Source organism: Microcaecilia unicolor, chromosome 3 (genome assembly GCF_901765095.1).
Source record: "Microcaecilia unicolor chromosome 3, aMicUni1.1, whole genome shotgun sequence".
Lineage (NCBI taxonomy): Eukaryota > Metazoa > Chordata > Amphibia > Gymnophiona > Siphonopidae > Microcaecilia > Microcaecilia unicolor.
In genome coordinates this window covers 364,017,566-364,037,656 of record NC_044033.1, presented here as the reverse complement: position 1 = coordinate 364,037,656, position 20,091 = coordinate 364,017,566, and the positions used below count along the sequence as shown (strand labels likewise).

The following is a 20,091-nucleotide window of genomic DNA, read 5'->3' as shown; positions in this document are numbered from 1 at the left end:
TTTTAAAGGGTAGAAAGAGGCTTAAGCTACTGACAAATTTTTTAGCTTTTCAAGCGGCAAAAATTATATAAAACTATTTTGAATTTTATGCTTTCTGCTTTAGATTAAGACACACTTGTTTAGAAAATTTGTGTTATACTCTGTAGATTAATAATTACTGGTTGTTTTATCCTGTTACTGATTTTATAGTTAGTTTTTAAGTTGATTTTACTTCTGTCATAATATAACCTTGTTATTTTCTGGCCATTTCCATAATGTAATATTGTTAATCAATCTCTGGTAATTTCCAGACCTATTTGTTGTAATCCACATAGAACCGAAAGGTAGAGCTATTGTATAGAAACATAGAAACATGACTGCAGATAAAGGCCAAATGACCCATCCAGTCTGCCCATCCTCTGTAACCCCCAATTCTACCTGTTCCTAAGCGATCCCACATGCTTATCCCATGCCTTTTTAAATTCTGGAACAGTCCTAGACTCCACCACCTCCACTGGGAGGCCATTCCACGCCTCCACCACCCTTTCTGTGAAATAATACTTCCTTAGGATACTCCTAAGCCTATTCCCTCTTAACTTTGTCATATGCCCTCTCATTCCAGAGCTCTCCTTCATTTGAAAAAGGCTCTCTTCCTGTACATAAATGCCCTTGAGATATTTAAACGTTTCTATCATGTCTCCTCTCTCCCTCCTCTGTTCCAGCGTATACATGTTGAGGTTCATAAGCCTGTCCCTATAATTTTTGCATTCAAGACCAATTACTAATTTTGTAGCCGCCCTCTGGACCGACTCCATCCTGTTTATATCTTTCCGTAGGTGCGGTCTCCAGAACTGTACGCAGTACTCCAAATGGGGCCTCACCGGAGACTTATACAATGGCATTTTCACCTCCTTTTTCCTGCTGGTCATACCTCTCTTTATGCACGCAAGCATCCTTCCGGCTTTGGCCATCGCTTTTTCTTCCTGTTTGAAAGCTGTAAGGTCATCAGACACAATCACCCCCAAGTCCCGCTCTTCCTTCGCACACTGAAGCACTTAACCCTATACTGTACTGTTCCCTCGGAATTTTGCGACCCAAGTGCATGACCCTTGTATTTTTGGGGATTAAACCTTAGTTGTCAAATATCGGTCTATTCCTTCGCTAGGTCCTTCCTCATGTCATTCACACCCTCCAGGGTGCCACCCTGTTGCAGAGTTTAGTATCATCCGCAAAGAGACAAACCTTACCAGACAGCCCCTCCGCAATATCGCTCAGAAAGACGTTAAAAAGAGCTGGCCCTAGGACCGATCCCTGCAGTACTCCACTGTTCAGCTTTATCCTTACCATCTTCCACATATTTCTGTCCCTCAGCTTTGAGCCTCACAATGCTATTATGGCATTTCCTCTTGTCACTTATATATCTGAAAAAGGTCTTGTCCCCCAATTTTACCGTATTAGCTATCTTTTCCTCCATGTAGATGGTTTGATAACATCGTGGCATCTGATTGACTGTACCCTTTATGTTGTGGTTTTGAAAAACCACAGGAATGTCTTTTGATGTCATTCTAGATGCAGTCTGGGGTTGACATGGCCACATTGCCCATATTTCTTTGTCTTGCATCAGCCAGATAACAGGGTCACAGTTTCCTTTCATAGAGGCATGCCTGGACAAGGTTTTAATCACAGCACAAGTCTGAGCAGCAGTCTTTGCTCTGTTCTGAGCACTGCAGATTCAGTAATTTTATATCGGGTGTAACATGGTCAATCTCTATAATACACTGGTTATCTTGTGACAGGCATTTACCCCTGCACATCAATGTGATTCCCACCTGTAAAATACGCGCTATAGAAGATATATGCACATTTACAGAATGACGCATAGCTGTATTTTTGGCATTTTTGCACATGTGAGTACTCTTATATACATATATGCTGGTAGTCTACTTATTTGCACATATTTTGCCTTATGAAATTACCCTCTTTATGCTATAAATCCATAAAAGTGCTAACCAGCAGAAAAGTACATTTTGGCACTCGCAGGCATTTCCTGAATATTTCTTCTTTAAAGTGCTCAAAGATTCATATTGGCTGAGAGGAATAAGTGCTTGTGGGCAGGGTTATCGTGAAAGGAAAGGGAGCAAATCAAGGCAATTGCTGCAGGCCCCATGCTTCTGAGGGCCTCATGCTGGTAGAATTACCCTGCCTCCAACATTTGGCATCACTTGGGGGGGGGGGGGGGGGGGGCAGTAGGCCACCTGCAAAGTGGTAATTTCAACACTGGGCCAAGATGTAAAACACTTTCCTTTCTTCCCCTGCTTTTCAGTATGTTAGGGGGAGAGGGAACCCTGTCCAGCCTGCTCTTCAGTCAGGGAAAGGAAATGGTCTGCTCTAATTTACTTGTCCTTGGCTCCATATACCCTTCGTTCAGACCTGTCTGTAGGGTATTGTGGGAATGTGGACGAGGGCAAGCCCAGAGCCGTGATAAATTGAGCCACACAGTAGGTTAAAGGTGAACTACTTTATTAAGGTGCTAGGGTTGGGGAGAATCCTGTTCACAGGTTGGAAGAAAACACAAACAGCTAGTTCTTAGATTCATAAATTGTCCTCATCTGGCCTGGTTTGGAGGTCTCTCAACAAAAACAGTATATCCAGGATGTCTCGGGCCTGGGACCCAGAGATAAAGTTTTGTCTCCCACCAGATAGCAGGCATTGGTCGGCCAACAGTCAGGTTTTCACACACAGTACAGCAAGGCTTCAAGATGAACTTGGCCTACCTGAATGTAGAGATACAGGTAGGTGGTGGAGGCATAGGGTAGGGTTCCAATTCTTCCCTCTGGACCTTCCTGACCTAGCTGTGCCCTTAGCTTTAATACTTTGTGGGCCACACCCTCCCAATGCAGCCTTTCCTGTGCCCCCCCCCCCCCCAGCCCTCCCTCCCGGGCAGTAAGGTGGTACTGCAGTTGAGGTAGTATTGTTAAGAAGGAGCGGCAGCTTTATACAGACTATCTCACTGGCATTTTCAAGAATTGTATAAGCAAGGGATTCATTCAGAAGATTTGTAGCATGCGCAAATGACCCAGGCAGTATATTGCTTTTCTAATATCTTCTATGACCATGTGACCATTTATGGTGTTCTTACAAATTATAAAGTGTCTGGTGTGGGCTTTGCTGTCTCTACTGGGTGTGTATCTCAAGTACCATCTCTTCTTGGATACTAGGTTCAAAGACTGTCAGTTGGCTGTATCCCTCGATCCATGCTTGTTGTACTGGAAGATGACCTGGTGGACAACTGCAAGTCTGGTAAGGATTAAGAAGCATTCCTTCTTGAAATTATTTGGGAACTGTTTATATTGGGACCCAACCCATAAAACACTTGGAGAGAATAGGATATGGGATTCTGACCATCTGCTGACGTTCTAATTAGCAGCTAAAAATATGAGGGAAAAGAGTCTGCACTTTTTCTAATGAGAATAATTGCCTTTTGATGAATAACGTTGTAGATACCGGCAGTAACAGCTGCTTTAATAATTTTAAATGACTTTTACATTCCACTTCTACTATAATCATGGCTCGAGGTGGGTTACGGTATAAAGAGTTTTCAGTAGTATTGTAGTCTAGTAATTGTTGTGTGTTTAAAAAACAAAACAAAAAGAAGAACCGTAGTTTGTGAAATTTGTTTTTCTCCGAGGACAAGCAGGCTGCTTGTTCTCACTGATGGGTGACGTCCGACGGCAGCCTCAGGATCGGAGATCTTCCTAGCAACAAAGTTTGCTAGCCCTCACGTTTACATGCACGCGCGAGCGTGCTCCTCAGTCTCTTTTTTTCCGCGGCTCAGGACGGCTCTTTTCGGCTGTTCTGCTCCTCAGAGAGAGGCCCTCGCAGCATTTTTCGCCGCTTTTCGCCGCTCTTGAATACCTTCTGCACTTATCAGAGTCTGGTCTTAAGACTAACTCAGTAAGAGTTCATCTTAGTGCAATCAGTGCTTATCATCAACGTGTAGAGGGTCAGCCTATCTCTGGATAGTGTGATTAGTGCCTATCATCGCCATGTAGAGGGTAAGCCTATCTCTGGACAGCCTTTAGTTGTTCGCTTCATGAGAGGTTTGCTTTTGTCAAAGCCCCCTGTCAAACCTCCACCGGTGTCATGGGATCGCAACGTCGTTCTCAAAGTCGTTCTCACCCAGCTGATGAAACCTCCTTTTGAGCCACTGAATTCCTGTCATCTGAAGTACTTGACCTGGAAGGTCATTTTCTTGGTGGCTGTTACTTCAGCTCATAGGGTCAGTGAGCTCCAAGCCCTGGTAGTGCATGCTCCTTATTTAAAATTTCATCATAACAGAGTAGTCCTACACACTCACCCTAAGTTCCTGCCGAAGGTGGTGTCCACATACCCGCCCTGATGAGAACAAGTTGCACACCTTGGACTATAAGAGAGCATTGGCCTTTTACGTGGAGCGGACAAAGCCCTATCGACAGTCCGCCCAGTTGTTTGTTTCTTTTGAACCCAACAGGATGGGAGTAGCCATCGGGAAACGCACCATATCCAATTGGCTAGCAGATTGCATTTCCTTCACTTATGCCCAAGCTGGGTTGACTTTAGAGGGCCATGTCACGGCTCACAATGTTAGAGCTATGGCTGCGTCAGTGGCTCACTTAAAGTCAACCTCCATTGAAGAAATTTGCAAGGCTGCAACGTGGTCATCTGTCCACACATTCACATCTCACTACTGCCTTCAGCAGGATACCCAACACGACAGTCGGATTGGGCAGTCGGTGTTACAGAATCTGTTTGGGGTTTAGAATCCAACTCCACCCTCCTAGGCCCATTTCTATTCTGTTCCAGGCTGCACTCTCACTTAGTTGTGTTTGTTTTCAGGTCAATCTCATTTATGTCCTCGCCGTTGCGAGGCCCAATTGACCAATGTTCGTTGTTTTGAGTGAGCCTGGGTGCTAGGGATACCCCATCAGTGATACTATTCAGCCTGCTTGTCCTCGGAGAAAATGAAGATACATACCAGTAGCAGGTATTCTCCGAAGACAGCAGGCTAAATAGTATCACAACCCACCCTCCTCCCCGTAGGAGTTGTTATTCTCTTGTTTGCTTTTTATATAACTGAGGGAAGCGTGCAGGCGTTGCGGGCAGAAAGTCACTCGCGCATGTGCGGTGCGATGTCCCCATGCGCATTGCACTTCTTCTAGAACTTTTAAGCTTTTTAATATCTGGTCTCCTGGGCCATCGCGGACGACAACCCATCAGTGATACTATTCAGCCTGCTGTCCTCGGAGAATACCTGCTACAGGTATGTATCTTCATTTTACTGCAAGAGACCCGTTTAAATGATTTTGAACACAAAAAAATTGGTGAGAGAATGGGTTTGAAAATGCTTTTATTCTTCTTACTTAGTCAGTAGGAGGGCGGGTGTGGCTATGGGAGATGGTTAATAGCTCAGGGCTGTTTTGGGGAGCCATTGGTTTTGGTGGTGGTATATGCGCCGAATGAGCCAAAGAAGGAATTTTTCACTGCTTTACCTGGAAAATTGACAGGTTTGTCCAGTACAAATATCATAGTGGGTGATGACTTTAATAGTGTTGCTGACCCTCCTTTAGATAGGTGTAGCACTCGGTGAGTGGGGTGGAAAGAAATTCGGGGGGGGGGGGGGCAGTATTTTGAAGCAGGGCTCTTAGGCTTATTAGATGTTTGCCGATTGCTTCACCCAGTGAAAAGGGAATATATCTATCTGCTACTACAACTACTATTTAGCATTTATAAAGCGCTACAAAGCGTACGCAGCGCTGCACAAACATAGAAGAGAGACATCTATCTATCCCGTGTTCATGACACGCAAACCCATATAGACTGTTTTGTTGCCAGCACATCTTTTTTCCAAGGTCCTCTCAGTGGACGTTGGTCCCCTAGCCATCTCGGACCATGCGCCAGTTATGGTTTTATGCTGGGATCGTGCACCGTTATAGCAGTATCCTAGATGGCTGGGTGAGGATGCTGCATTTCCTGCTGTGTTGCAGTCCAAATGGGAAATGTATTTTTTGTATAATAGCCAGCATGCTGATAACCCACTTTAATTTTGGGACTCATGGAAAGCAGTTATACTTGGAAGATCATATCATTCGCGCATCTTAAAAATAAAAAGCAGACGCAGGAGGTGTTGGCCTTCAGAAAAAATCTTCACCAGGCACGCACACAGTTGGCCAAGCATTTTACTCCTTTCAACAGAGAGCATTTTTTGGCAATCCAGAGTTGTTAATTAGCTATTCCATAAAAACACAATGTACCTTGCTGTACAGTAAGCATAGATATTATCGATACGGTAACAAAGTATGGCGCAATTGATGCAGACTTTCCAGGGCCCCTAGATTTATTCCCCTGCTCAGGAAGCTTGATGCCTCTATGTTGAAAACAACTGAGGATATTAATAAGTCTTTCATTATGTACTATGAGTTTTATAGGTATATTCCCAGTGATCAGACTTTATTGCAAGACTTCTTTTCAGGAAGTGGAGCTGCCCACTTTCATTGAGAGAGAGAGAGTTGACTAAAATCAATGCTCCCCTGAGTAGGGAGGAGATAACGAAAGCCATTGGGCAACTGACTAATCATGAAACGCCAAGCCCGGATGGGCTGCCCCTTGAATTTTACAAATAGCTAGGCCATCATGTTGTCCCCACCTTAGCGGCAGTCTATGTTGCTGCTTTGGTAAAAGGTCAGTTTTCCCCACACTTGAATACAGCCCTGATAACAGCTATTCCCAAACCTGGCAAAAACCCAGAGCAGATAGAGTCTTATAGGCCTGTCTCCCTGATGAATACAGATTTATAAATATATAGTAAATTTATGGTGAGAATACTAAAAGGGAACTTTAAAACAATTCAGGAACGTAAGACCTTTGAAGTCAGAATGATTAAATATTTTGACACCCACCAGACAGGACTGGGTTTTCTAGCCCATTATAACCCATAGAAATTCTACTGCTTTGTCACCCTCTTATCACCATGCATCTCTCCCTGTTCCTCATTCACTCGGCCTTCCCTGTCTCTCACCTAACTCACCCCACCCTCACCCTTTTAGACTGTCACTGAAATGCTTTGATGTTTCACTTATATATACTAAAACAAAAAAAAAAGAGGTGAAGATAAGAGGATGCGCCTGGAAGGAAAACACTCATCTCCTTTTTCATCGTAGTTGGAAAGTACTAAGTTCCAAAAGGTTTGGACAAAGCATTCTAAGTCTCCTATTGTATATGAAAGAGAACGGATTTACTTTGACAACTACAGATGTTGTTTTAACAGTGTTACTTCAGAGCCACACCATCTTTATGAGTTTCCAAAATGCTCAAAATTAGAAAAAATAGAAGATGCTTTATGTGAATGTCCTGTGGGGGAAATATTGCTAAAACCATCGGACTACAAACCATCCCTCATAGTTGTTACAGGTCATAACTGGCTTCTGCGTCTTTCTGCAAACACTGGAGAAAATCTACCTTGGTTCCTACTGCAAATTCAGGTATCTGACTTGGGATGTTCCTCAGGAAACTATAGTAGCAAAGTCATCTCAAAAGGAACTCACAGCTTTGGAACAGCGGGCAGGTAGCCAACAACATGGACTCTTGTATCTTGCTGTTTTCAAAATATTGCCACTGTCATTGATGGGCATGCTGGAGATTAACAAAAATAGACGACATTTCATGTGCTCCATTGTCAATCAGTATTTATATTGTGCATCCACTGATCGACCCCTGATGAAGGCTTTTTTAAAAGCTGAAACACGGACCATGTAGGGTCCTTAATAAAGTTTTCCTGGAGCATCTCACCCCTTGTCTCGGATTGATCTCTTGAAGTTGTGTTTTTCCACTTTTTTCTTTTTTGTTGGCCTTTTGTGGAAACTTTGAACCCCTTTTGTTCCTCACTTATATATACTATCATCTATCAACATTTGCTTATTTCTGATCTGACGAAGAAGGGCTACCTTCAAAAGCTAATAAAAAAATGTATTAAGTTAGTCCAATAAAAAAGGTATCATCTTTTTTTCTTTTCTATGTTTTATTTTATTCTATTTCTATTGATTACCTTTGGAAGAGGACTACCACGGCTACCACATCTCTCTAGTAAATATATGCCAAAGTTATCACAAACAAATTGAATGTTGTTATTCCACGCTTAATAAATCCACAACAGGTGGGTTTTTATGCGGGACAGAAATGGTGTCTCTAACGTTTGCAGTGCCATTGCTGCAATTGCAGAAGCACAGCGCCAGAATATCAATACAGCCTTGGTAAAGTCTAGATATTGAAAAGGCATTCAATATTGTGGCCTGGCCCTATTTATGGTCTGTGCTTGAAACATTTGCTATTACTGGTAATATCCTGCATTGGATACAAATGCTGATTAGTGGGGTCCTTTCTGCTCTCTTTTTCATTGAGCTGGGTACCCATCAAGGGTGCCTTTTGTCCCCTTCTGTGTTTGTTATGAGTTGAGCCATTGGTTCGGAAACTGCGCAGGATAGGGTAGTAGAAGGCATTCAACTAAAAACTGCTTTGTTTGCAGATGACCACCTCCTTTTTCTAAGTCATCCTGTCAGAACCTTGCCCAGAGTCTTGGTGCACTTTCATACCTTTAGTCATTTCACCGGCTTGAAGGTCAGCCTTTCTAAATCAACCATGTTGTGTGCCTTCAAGCTGACAGGGAGGATCAATGGCCAAGCCCTTTTCCTTTGCAGTGGGCTAGAGGGCATTTCAATTATTTGGGACTTTTGATTTGTAGGCAGCTTAATATTTTATATGATTTGAATTTTAAACCTCTTCTAACACATATGAAAATGTCGCTGGAATGCTAGAAAGACCTGCTGTTATCACTCATGGGTAGGATATAATTGGTGAACATAATTCTGCTGCCTAAATGATTCTGTGTTACAACATCTCCCTCTTAGGATTACTAATACTGATTTGAATAAAATGTGGGTAGAAAAAAGCCCTGTATGCATCTTGCCCTGCTGAAGGTGTCTAAGCTAGAGGGAGGATTGGGTTTGCCTGCCATTAATGTATACATTGTGGTAAGTCTAATGAAACCTTTTCAGGATTCGGAATGGCACCAGTACTTTTTGTAACCTGACTCTGGAATCCCAAATGGTGCATCCTTATAAGTTAACTTATGTTTTACGTGTGAAGTGCCTTGCCTCCTTGAAACTGCCTCATAATCCTTTGATTACCTCAGCAAGATGGGAATGGAAGATTAGTCGAAAGTGCTATGGCTTACCTTTTGCATGCTCTTCTTATCTCCCCCTATTGGGTAATGGGGACTTTCTCCCAGGCATGTGGTCTGGGCTTCCACCTTTGAGCAGACAAGACTGTTGGCCAATTGCGACAAGATAGCACTGCTCAACTGATGTCTTTCGAATCCCTTCAGACCACTTAAAATTTAGGAGCAATGGATCGTTATTTATATTTGCAGGCTTCTCATTATGTAAACAGTTTGCTGCACAACCATCCTTAGGAATGGACCGGTATTTGCCTCGAGTCGAGGCATATTGGTGTGTATTATGTAAAATATAGTCCTGGAGACTAGAGTGTTGGGGACACTGGACCTGACCAAATGTATCTTATTTCGTGAAATACTACTACTACTACTACTTGACATTTCTAAAGCGCTACTAGGGTTATGCAGCGCTGTACAATTTAACATAGAAGGACAGTCCCTGCTCAAAGGAGCTTACACATTATAATGTCATTCATTGTATTTTTTTTTTCAACAGTTTTTATTGATGACTCAAGATTATATAATTTAACCATGAAATATGACATTTGAAATAAGACAGCATACTTATATACATATCCAGAACTATATCATCAATATTTTATCATTTTCTCCCTCCCTCCCCTCCCGTCATTGTGCCATAACCAATAGACCTACATTTGTATTATTAAATGAGGAGAAAAAGAAATCCTATTAACAACATGACTCGACTAACATAGCTTCTAAAATTCTACAAGCAATTAGTTTAACAACTTAGCCTTCTCATGTGAGTAATCAGGAGCGTGTTTTATCAATGCCTTGTAGGATTCTCTCCTCCCCCTCTCTCAAATCAGTATCTCCAGAGCCCACATGGATGCATATTTTGTAAAATGATTACCTAAAATATTAATTTTAATTAGAATCTCATATTATACAATGTTGATATTACTACTGATTCTTAGAATATCGAGCCCACCCATATAAGTCTGGGAACCAAGAACTGAATTTCCTAACCAGGTATCCTATCCCACCATCTAAAACTCCCTCTCCCCCCCCTCCCCTTACTTCTATCCAACCCCCCCCCCCCCCTTCCCAAAGGAGAAAAGAAAAGGGAAAATAAAATAAAAAATAATTAAAAAAAACCTCTTCCTCCTAATCCGCTCCCTCTCCCCGCCCTCACATACCATTTAATACTAAACTACGCGCCCGAACAGACAAAGATTGTATATAAGGTCGCCAGATTCTCAAAAATCCCACTCTTGTCTTCGGGGAGGGTCCCACTGCCCGCCGCTCATGCAGCAAAAGATCATGTAGCTGATTTCTCCAGTACCCTCCTTCCGCCTGCACTTGGAGCAAAGAGGGTCTGACACCCCCCCCCCCCCCATCTTAAATACCTGCACTTTAGACATATAAGCTCTGTACAAAATTCTATATTGGCATTCTCTAAGATTAGCATTGACTGATACCGCCGGAATACGGGACACTAATTTCCTGTAATCTAATTCCAAGTTGGATCTCTGCAGATCTCGTGCCCAATGCGCCTCGACTGCCCTCACATCTTTGTCAGGCCCTACCTCCCATAGAATCCTATATATACCCGAAATAGTGAGTCGATCCCCTGGCACTGCCTTAAAGAACTCTCTAAACTTCCTCCCATGTCCACTATTCAACTGATCTTGATTGAGGGTCCTAACATAATGTGCCAATTGTTGGTAAGCAAATTCGTGTCTAAGATCTATCCCCACTCCCAAAGCACCTAAACTCAGTAATCCTCCCCTCAACCCCAACACGTGTTCCAACCGTGTGATTCCCAATGAGGCCCAGCTACGAAATACTGGATTCTCTGAGCCAGGTGAAAATAATGGGTTCCCCTGCAATGGCAAAAGATCCGTAACCTCCGACGACAAGCCCCAATATCCAGTGAGATCACTCCAGACCGCCCTCAAGGGCCCTAACAATAAACTGTCCTTAAATGTAGCTGGCACCATTCGCTTTGGACCATGTAACAAAAAATACAGATGATACAGATGGAAAAAATCCTTTTCTAATTTCCTGTTCGTGTAGTCCTGCCGATCTAATAACCAATCCCCTAAGTGCCGCAATAGACACGCTTGATTATAGCGCTTAATATCCGGGACCCCCATCCCTCCCACTCTCCAAGATCCTAACAATAAGCCCATGGGGAGCTTAGGCTTCTTTCCCCCCCAAATGAAAATTCGCAGATGTTTATAAAATTGCCGCATGTCTGAACTACGTAAACGTAATGGCAACACCTGAAGCGTATACAGCCATCTGGGGAACTCCACCATTCGGAACAGTTGTACCCGCCCATGAAGCGTAAGCGGCAATACTGCCCACTTTCTCAACCGCTCTCGCATGTTTTCCAACAACCTGGTAAGATTTAAATGATAAAAATCTGCAGTCTGCAGAGTCACCTGCACCCCCAAATAGGTAAAATGTTGCTGTGCCCATTTTAAGGGGAAAGAATTCCCCCCATTCACGTTTCACTGTATCTGAGGCCGTAAGAGCCAGGGATTTAGAGACATTTTATTTTAAAACCAGTGTAGTCCCCATATTCTTGGAATAATTCCATCAGAGCCTCCAGGGATCTCTTGGGATCAGTAAGGTGTACCAATATGTCGTCCGCAAAAGCCGAAACCTTGAACGTAGAGGATCCCCAACCCACTCCCTTCACTTCAGGGTGAGACTCTATCTCTCTAATCAAGGGGTCCAATGTAAGGACGAACAACAACGGGGATAAAGGACACCCCTGGCGCGTGCCCCGCCTTATCGGAAATACTTGGGACCTTTCTCCATTGATCCACATGTAGGCCTGCGGATTCAAATAAAGGGCCCCCACTGCATCTCTGAAAAACCCCTCAACACCTATCTTCTGCAAAACCGCAAACATAAACCGCCATGCAACTCGATCAAACGCCTTCTCTGCGTCAAAACTGACCAGCAGAGAAGGCGTTTTCTGCTCCCCCACCCTTTCCAACGAAGCTATGAGAGCCCTCACATTACTTACCACTGAACGTCCCCTCACGAAACCAACCTGTGGCGATGCTATGATATCTGGGAGCACCCTGGCCAGTCTATTTGCCAGACTTTTCGCATACAATTTGGTGTTGCAGTTCAACAGGGAGATTGGTCTATAAGAGCCCATCTCCTCTGGGTTTTTCCCTGGCTTTGCTAGTACAATTATTTTCGCTGTATTAAAGGCATCAAGCGCCGGTTCTGACCTGGCCAAGGAGTTAAACAGTTTCAACAAAGGAGGCGTCACCTGCTCCCGTAACATCTTATAAAACGCTGTTCCATATCCATCAGGGCCTGGCGCCTTGTGCATGTCACTCTGCTGCAACGCCAACATTAATTCACCTTCTACAATGGGCGCATTCAGAAACTTTGCCTGAGCCGGGGAGATCCTCGGGATTTCCATATTGTCCAGAAATAACATGCTATCCGACATCAACTCCGTCTGTTCTTGATATAACTCTGCGTAGAACCCCTGGAACCCCGCCACTATTTCCTGCGGAGACCTCAGCATGGTGCCCCCCTGCCCTTTCACCTGCAGAATTCCAGACGGCCCTTTCTTTCCTCGGATTAAACGCCCCAGCAAAGTCCCTGCCTTATTTCCATACATGAAAAGCTGCTGTTTATAGTATTGTTGTGATTTCTGTACTCTCTCATGCAGCAATTCATTTAATTCTCTCTGGGATGCCAGATAAGCTACTACTACTACTACTTAACATTTCTAGAGCGCTACTAGGGTTACGCAGCGCTGTACAATTTAACAAAGAGAGACAGTCCCTGCTCAAAGAGCTTACAATCTAATAGACAAGTGAACGGTCGGTCCGATAGGGGCAGTCAAATTGGGGCAGTCTGGATTCACTGAACGGTAAGGGTTAGGTGCCGAACGCAGCATTGAAGAGGTGGGCTTTAAGCAAAGACTTGAAGAAGGGCAGGGAGGGGGCTTGGCGTAAGGGTTCAGGAAGGTTGTTCCAAGCATAGGGTGAGGCGAGGCAGAATGAGCGGAGCCTGGAGTTGGCGGTGGTGGAGAAGGGTACTGAGAGGAGGGATTTATCCTGTGAACGGAGGTTACGGGCGGGAACGTAAGGGGAGATGAGGGTAGAGAGGTAGTGAGGGGCAGCAGACTGAGTGCATTTGTAGGTAAGAAGGAGAAGCTTGAATTGAATGCGGTATCTGATCGGAAGCCAGTGAAGTGACCTGAGGAGAGGGGTGATATGAGTATATCGGTTCTGGCGGAATATGAGACGTGCAGCAGAGTTCTGAACAGACTGAAGGGGGGATAGATGGCTAAGTGGGAGGCCGGTGAGGAGTAAGTTGCAGTAGTCCAGGCGAGAGGTAATGAGAGCGTGGACGTTCTCCCGTCGGGTCCCCTCCAAACTTTATCCTCTGAATCCTTACCTCCCGCTCCAAACGGATGATCTCTGTATCCCGTCTTTTCTTAACCCACGCCTTGTAGGCAATGATCTCTCCTCTCATCACTGTCTTTGCAGTCTCCCAGTATAAACTAGCCTGTTCCTCATGTGCCTTATTATGATCCGCAAATTCTCTCCATTTTCCTCCCAAGAATTCCTGAAACTTCGTATCTCTATAGAGCTCCAGTGGAAATCGCCAACCTCCTCCCTTTCCTACCCCCCCTACTCTTTCCAACATCACCCATAGGAGAGAGTGATCTGAGATCTCACAAGGTCCAATTTCTGCCTCTACCACCTTTGAGAATAAAGCCTTAGAGAGAAAGAGGTAATCAATACGGGACATGGAAGAATGTGCCCTTGATAGATGGGTATAATCCCTACTTGTAGGATGCAAGACTCTCCAAACATCCACCAAGTCCAAGGTGGAACACAAAAAAGGCAGACCACTCTCATAGTGTCGTTGCCCCTGTCCCAACCCACTGCTCTTATCCACCAATGGATCAAACACTGTATTGAAGTCACCTCCTAAAATAATATTACCCCCTTGGTATGAGGACAACAATGCGAAAAGCTCCCTGTAAAATTTTTTATCATATACATTAGGCGCGTAGACATTGCAGAGAATATAGGTAAGTCCCCCCAACTCCACCTCTACTAATACGTATCTGCCCTCTGTACTCCTCTTGATCAATTTAATGGACGGCTGCAATCCCTTACGAAAAAGTATTACTACCCCTGCCTTTTTGTTACAAGCTGGGGAACCCACCACTCCTCCCACCCAACCTTGGTGAAATTTATCATGTTCCATGGCAGTCAAGTGCGTCTCCTGCAAGAATGCGATGTCCGCTTTATGCCGGTTCAATGCCTGCAAAATTTTTTTCCGCTTTATGGGCGATGAGACCCCCCCCCCACATTCCAAGATATTAATTTAAAGAGCCCCACCAATCCCATCTATTACACTGCAAATCCAACTTCTATCTATACAATCTTGAGAGTGCACCCCCCAGCCCTTGGGTGCCCTCCCCGATCCCCACCGTACTTGTTTCTGCCACCAAATGCTTTTCCTGAAGATTAGGAAGAAGAGCAACAACCAAGAGAAAACAAAACAACAAACCAAACCCAACATCCCCCCTCCTCTCAACCCCTCCCCCCTCCCAGTTCTTCCATCCCTTCCCCTCCTCCCTCTCTGACCCCTCCCCCTAAACCTCCTCTCTGTGTTCTCTCTAGAGAACTAGTCACGGCTCTGCCCCACCCCCTCCCTCACAGCACAACTATGGGCTGAACTTAGTAGAAACCCCATCTCCTCAGAACTACTACAAAACATCGTTGCTATGCTATCTCTATAAACCAACCATAAACTTACACATGCCTGCCCCAACAGTCAGCAATATGCATGTGCTTACAGTTTCAACATCAGGCCCCCTCCCCTCAGTAACAGATGAATGTTCCCATGCTACATACTCTTATAGCGAGGGGCCAGCTTCTTGCCCTGTCCTTTTAACATTCAAATGAATTCCTCTTGCATTCCTGTGCTTCTCGATCCGCTCCAAACTAGTTGCTCTCATTCTTCGCAGCTTCAGCTCGGTCTGTGTGCCCTCTCTCCCGCTTCAGCCTCAACTGCCAGTCAGCTGTTTAGCATACTGCAGAGCTTCGGTCGGTGAGTTGAAAAATCTGGGCTTACCATCCTGCTGCACCTGTAGCCTTCCTGGATATAGTAAAGCAAATCGAGCTCTCTTCTTGAACAACTCCGAGCATGCTTCCCCATACTGTTTTCGCTGCAGCGCCACTGCTGCAGAGAAGTCCTGGAAACATAAAATATTATGCGTTTCATATATCACTTTGCCAATCTGTCTCCAGGCACGTAGTATTTCCTGCTTATGGGTGTAATTAAGAATTTTACATATTACAACCCTCGGGCGCCCAGCTTCTTGCCGCTGCTGACCTAGGCGATGTGCCCGCTCTATTTTCAAAGTTTGTTCCAGGGATTTCAGCTGCAATATTTTAGGCAGCCAGGATTCTAGGAATTCTCTTAGATCGACCTCTCTCAGGGACTCAGGGAGTCCAACCAGCCGAAGATTATTCCTCCTCGCCCTGTTCTCTAAATCCTCTAATTTCTGTTCCATCTGCACAAACTTCTTCCGCCATTCCTCGTTCTGGCCTGCCTGCTGTGTGCAACGATCTTCAACCTCAGACAGTCTTTGCTGAAATCCCACCATATCGGTGCGTAACCCCTCCAGTTTGCCATCCATTGTGTCCAGTTTCTCCGCAATCTTTTGTAACTTTAAATCTACAGAGCTCTCCAGCAACTGCGAGACCTCCGCTGCAATTTCCGCTGCCCAGACAGAGCTCACAGTTTCTGCCGAGGGGCCGGTGTCCACCATCTTGCTGTCCCCTGCTCGCCCTCGTGTGCCTTCTTTCCTCTGCGCTTTGGAGGCCATCGTGCTTATAATTGATTGTCTCTGTTTTGACCACTCCACTGTTCCAAACCTGTTTATGCTGTATTTGGGTTTCAAAAATCGCTTCTCATGCTGTCAGGGGTAGATTTTACTACAGGGGCCTCGGAGCTCTATCCTGCGGCGTCCTACCCGCTGCCTAGCATCACGTGACTCCCCATTGTATTTTTATATGAGTCCTAGCCGGGTGCATAAAATATGGCCCACTAGATCTGCAGACTGCCCCAAGTGTGGACAGGATGGTACCTATTTTCATTGTTGGCGGTCCTGTCCAGATTTTGACCATTTTTGGGGGCATATTGTGGGACCACCTGGAGCGCCTTCTTTACCAAACTATGCCCCATTCAGAGAAGCTATGTTTATTGGATCTAGATGATGACCTGGAACTGACCAGTGAAGAGCAGGTGGTGTTTGCGTGGAAATCCTGTTTGTTGGTGAAACGTAGTATTCTGCTACAGTGGATCCATCCTGAGCTACCTCCTTTGCAACTATGGAGGAATTAAATGCACAATTTGCTTTGAATGGAACAACTTTCTGTCTTGGGAACCAGTTGTAAGCAGACTGCTCAATTTATCACGATATGGACCCCTTTCTTGGACTCTTTGACTACTCGCTTATGCAGTGGACTGTTGAACGCACTACACTAACAGCTGGGGCAGGACGCTGACTTCTCAGTGTTCTCTCTGTACTTATGGGTCATATCCCACTATTTAGATCCATTTTTTGGTATTCGATTGTAAGGGGGGTGGGGAGAGAGTTGTTTTCAAGTCACTGCTGTTCATATGAGGTTTTCTGTTTTTGTGTTTTCTCTATTCAACAAAACTTAATAAAGATGATTTATCCAAAAAAAAAATTCAGACTGTTTGCTCTGGATTGGTAAAGAAAAGTGAAGAGAAGCTCCATTGTAGTTCAGTTCTGATTGTTTCTTCTCTTTAGGTTTAGCACTTTCAAACTTTAACTGCTGAAGAGGCTAACTGGCAAATAATTAAACCCAGAGCAACAATATGCCTGCTAGTGCTTTTACATTTTTTTTATGCTTTTAGTTTGATGGATTATTTTCCTGAAGGGCAGTTAAGCAAGTTCTTTTATGTTTCAACATTTTTATTAGATACATTGCCAAACATAATTCACTTTACAAGTTCTTAATACACAACATTTTATTCATGTTTAATCTACCAGTGAATCATTTAACTATGACTAATATCAACTTTTTTCTTTTGTTTTGTTTACAAAAAAACCCCTTCCCTCCTCTCTCATACCCAATACAGAATTTCAGCATTTCAACAATTGAACAATTATGTCTCATCTGCGGACCACTTCCATCAATCCTTAACACATTATCATCTGCAGTACAGCTTAACCCTTCCTCCATCCTTATACACCTTCCCACCCTTCCTCTCCCCCCTGTACCATGTTCCAATACTGCTATCACTATGTGTTCATCCATCTATTACAACATATTAAGCACCAAACTCTTCGCCCTCTGCGATAAGGTATCTAGGATGCCAAGCATGGTTTTAATAAGTAATCTTATGCACTCTTCATTTAGATGGTTGAGAAACATTAATCACTCACATTTTTAAAAAAATGTTTTCTTCCTAGGTGATGATGTCACAGTGTATGGAGTGGTGATGCAGCGGTGGAAACCCTTCTGTCTGGATTCACGCTGTGATTTGCAGATTGTCTTGAAAGCCAACTACATTGTGGTGAACAATAAGCAGCCAACTGGGGTTGTTATTAATGAGGAAGTCCGCAAAGAGTTTGAAGATTTCTGGGAAAAATACCAAGATGATCCTTTAACAGGTTTGTTAAGAATGTGGGTTAGTTGCGTGCCAAAAGTTAATTGCTTTACAGCAGTGTTTCTCAAGTCCAGTCCTGGAGTACCCCTTGCCAGTCAGGTTTTCAGGATATCCACAATGAATATGCATAAACTTTATTTGAATACACTGCTTCCATTATATGCAAATCTCTTTCATGCATATTCAATGTGGATATCCTGAAAACCTGACTGGCAAAGGGTATTCCAGGACGACTTGGGAAACACTGCTTTACAGGAATAACAGATGCATGCTAGGGCTGAAATAGTACTCTTTCATTGTACCACATCATGGTCAAAGGGAGATAGAATGACAAGGAAACATTATAGCGAACTGCTCATGCAGTGTTTTTCTTTCCTTTTTTTTTTTTTTTTTTTTTTGTAGTGATTTTCTGATGACAAGTCTCGGTCACATTTTGTTTGTCCATACCATTTTAAACAAGATGAGTAAATCTATTTCAAGGCATCTTACAGCTGCCTTCGGTGTTCTGTTGTGTGAGGGTAGATGCCGTCTATTTAAATCTTGTTTCCTTAGAGTCTATACCAGACCAGTCCAGAGCCTGTGGGTTATGTCTGTCATCCAGTGAAATGGAGATAGAGAAGCAAAGAAGTCCTATGTGATTGCCCCTTAAGGGCACCATGCACCTTAGAATGTTCAGTATTTTCTCTGTGTCCAGCAGATGGTCGCAGCGCCACCATGCATCTTCTGGTCTGTTTAGTAAGACAACTCCAAGCCAGCTGGCTTTCATTGAGCACATAAGGTAACCTTCTAAAAGGTTTGAGTTCCTTAAGGATTTGAAGAAGTTTGGAGCAGGAGTGTAATTCAGAGGCCTGAGTTCCCCACCCCAAACCCCCTGCCACCCCCTTCTTTCCCTCTAGTCATAGGCTGGTGCATGAGGAGAAAGCTTTGGCAGTTTATTGGACCTCCATGTCTCTTCTTCTGTCTTCCTTTATCCCCTGGCTGGGGTTTTTACTGGGGTTGAAGCATTTGGTTGCATTTATTGCTGCTAAAGGTGTTGCAACCAGTTATTAAATTTAAGGGGCAATAACTTTTTTTTCATCTGGGTGTTGGATAACTTTGTTCCTTAAATAAATTATGCAATAATGAATAACTTGTTTTATGTGTTTACTCAGGTTCCCTTTGTCTAATACTACATTTTGTTTAAAGATCAGAAACTATTCATTGTGACACATATGCAGTAATGGGGGATATCAGCAGGGGGGGGGACTCAGTATAGCATAAACCAAACCGTTGACATAGTATGTACATTCTCACATGGTTTATTTTTTCTATGAAGGCAGAGAGAAGTAGATATTTCATATTTCAATTTTATTTGATATACTGCAAATAGATGCATAAATATCTAAGCGGTTTACAAAACTGATAAAAAAGATATAACTCATTTTCAAGAAAAATAAATTGCATGAAATATTAGCTTTTGCAGCTTTGTAAGAAAGAATTTAATGATTAACCTCCCCCCCCTTACAAAACCGCACGGTAATGCCGACACAGCCCATTCACTTTCAATGGCTGTGCCTGCATTATCGCACCGGCAGCCGCTAGCACGGCTTTGTAAATGGGGCTGGGGGGATAAATGTTTTGCATGCTGTGGAAAAGAAATGAAAATGAAGTGCATGTCATGAACTCTGTATATAATGTTGGCTGCCTTTAAAGATTTTGTAACATAAAGTAGTTTCTCATTACTTCAGAAACAAGATGAGTAGGGATCCAGTGAAGCTGGCCTACAGTTTTGTGTTGAGCATGCACTTGGTAATGTGCCTAGAGCTACAGTGACAGTTCTTTGATGGTTTATAAGACCCTGCACTAGTGGAGAAATTGATTTTTTTACTCTTTCAAAAAGTACAAAGACTAGGGGACACTCAATGAAGTTACACTGTAATAATTTTAAATCGAACAGGAGGAAATATTTTTCACTCAACGAATAGTTAAGCTCTGGAGCTTGTTACCAGCGGAAAGCATATATGAGTTTAAAAAGATTTGAACAAGTTCCTGGAGGAAAAGTCCATAGACATGGAGGATGCTAATAGTGTACCTCACCTGCATTTGTCAAAATTAATTGATTTTGACAGGTGACCTGCCTACTTTCAAGTTGTCATCCAATAAGTGAGGACACACCTACTCCCCACACCCCTTTGATG

At 43.7% G+C, this 20,091-nt stretch overlaps 1 protein-coding gene across 4 annotated transcripts in view; it reads left to right on the top strand.

Annotated features, from left to right (window-relative positions):
- The window catches only part of MCM9 (minichromosome maintenance 9 homologous recombination repair factor), a 142,401-nt gene that overhangs the window by 24,746 nt on the left and 97,564 nt on the right, over positions 1-20,091 (top strand). For 3 of the 4 annotated variants that reach the window (XM_030198553.1, XM_030198552.1, XM_030198556.1), the window contains 2 exons: positions 3,198-3,279; positions 17,718-17,918. In XM_030198553.1, coding sequence (XP_030054413.1) covers positions 3,198-3,279; positions 17,718-17,918 — 283 coding nt within the window. The remainder of the gene's footprint in view (positions 1-3,197; positions 3,280-17,717; positions 17,919-20,091) is intronic. The other variant, XM_030198554.1, reaches the window with a different exon arrangement.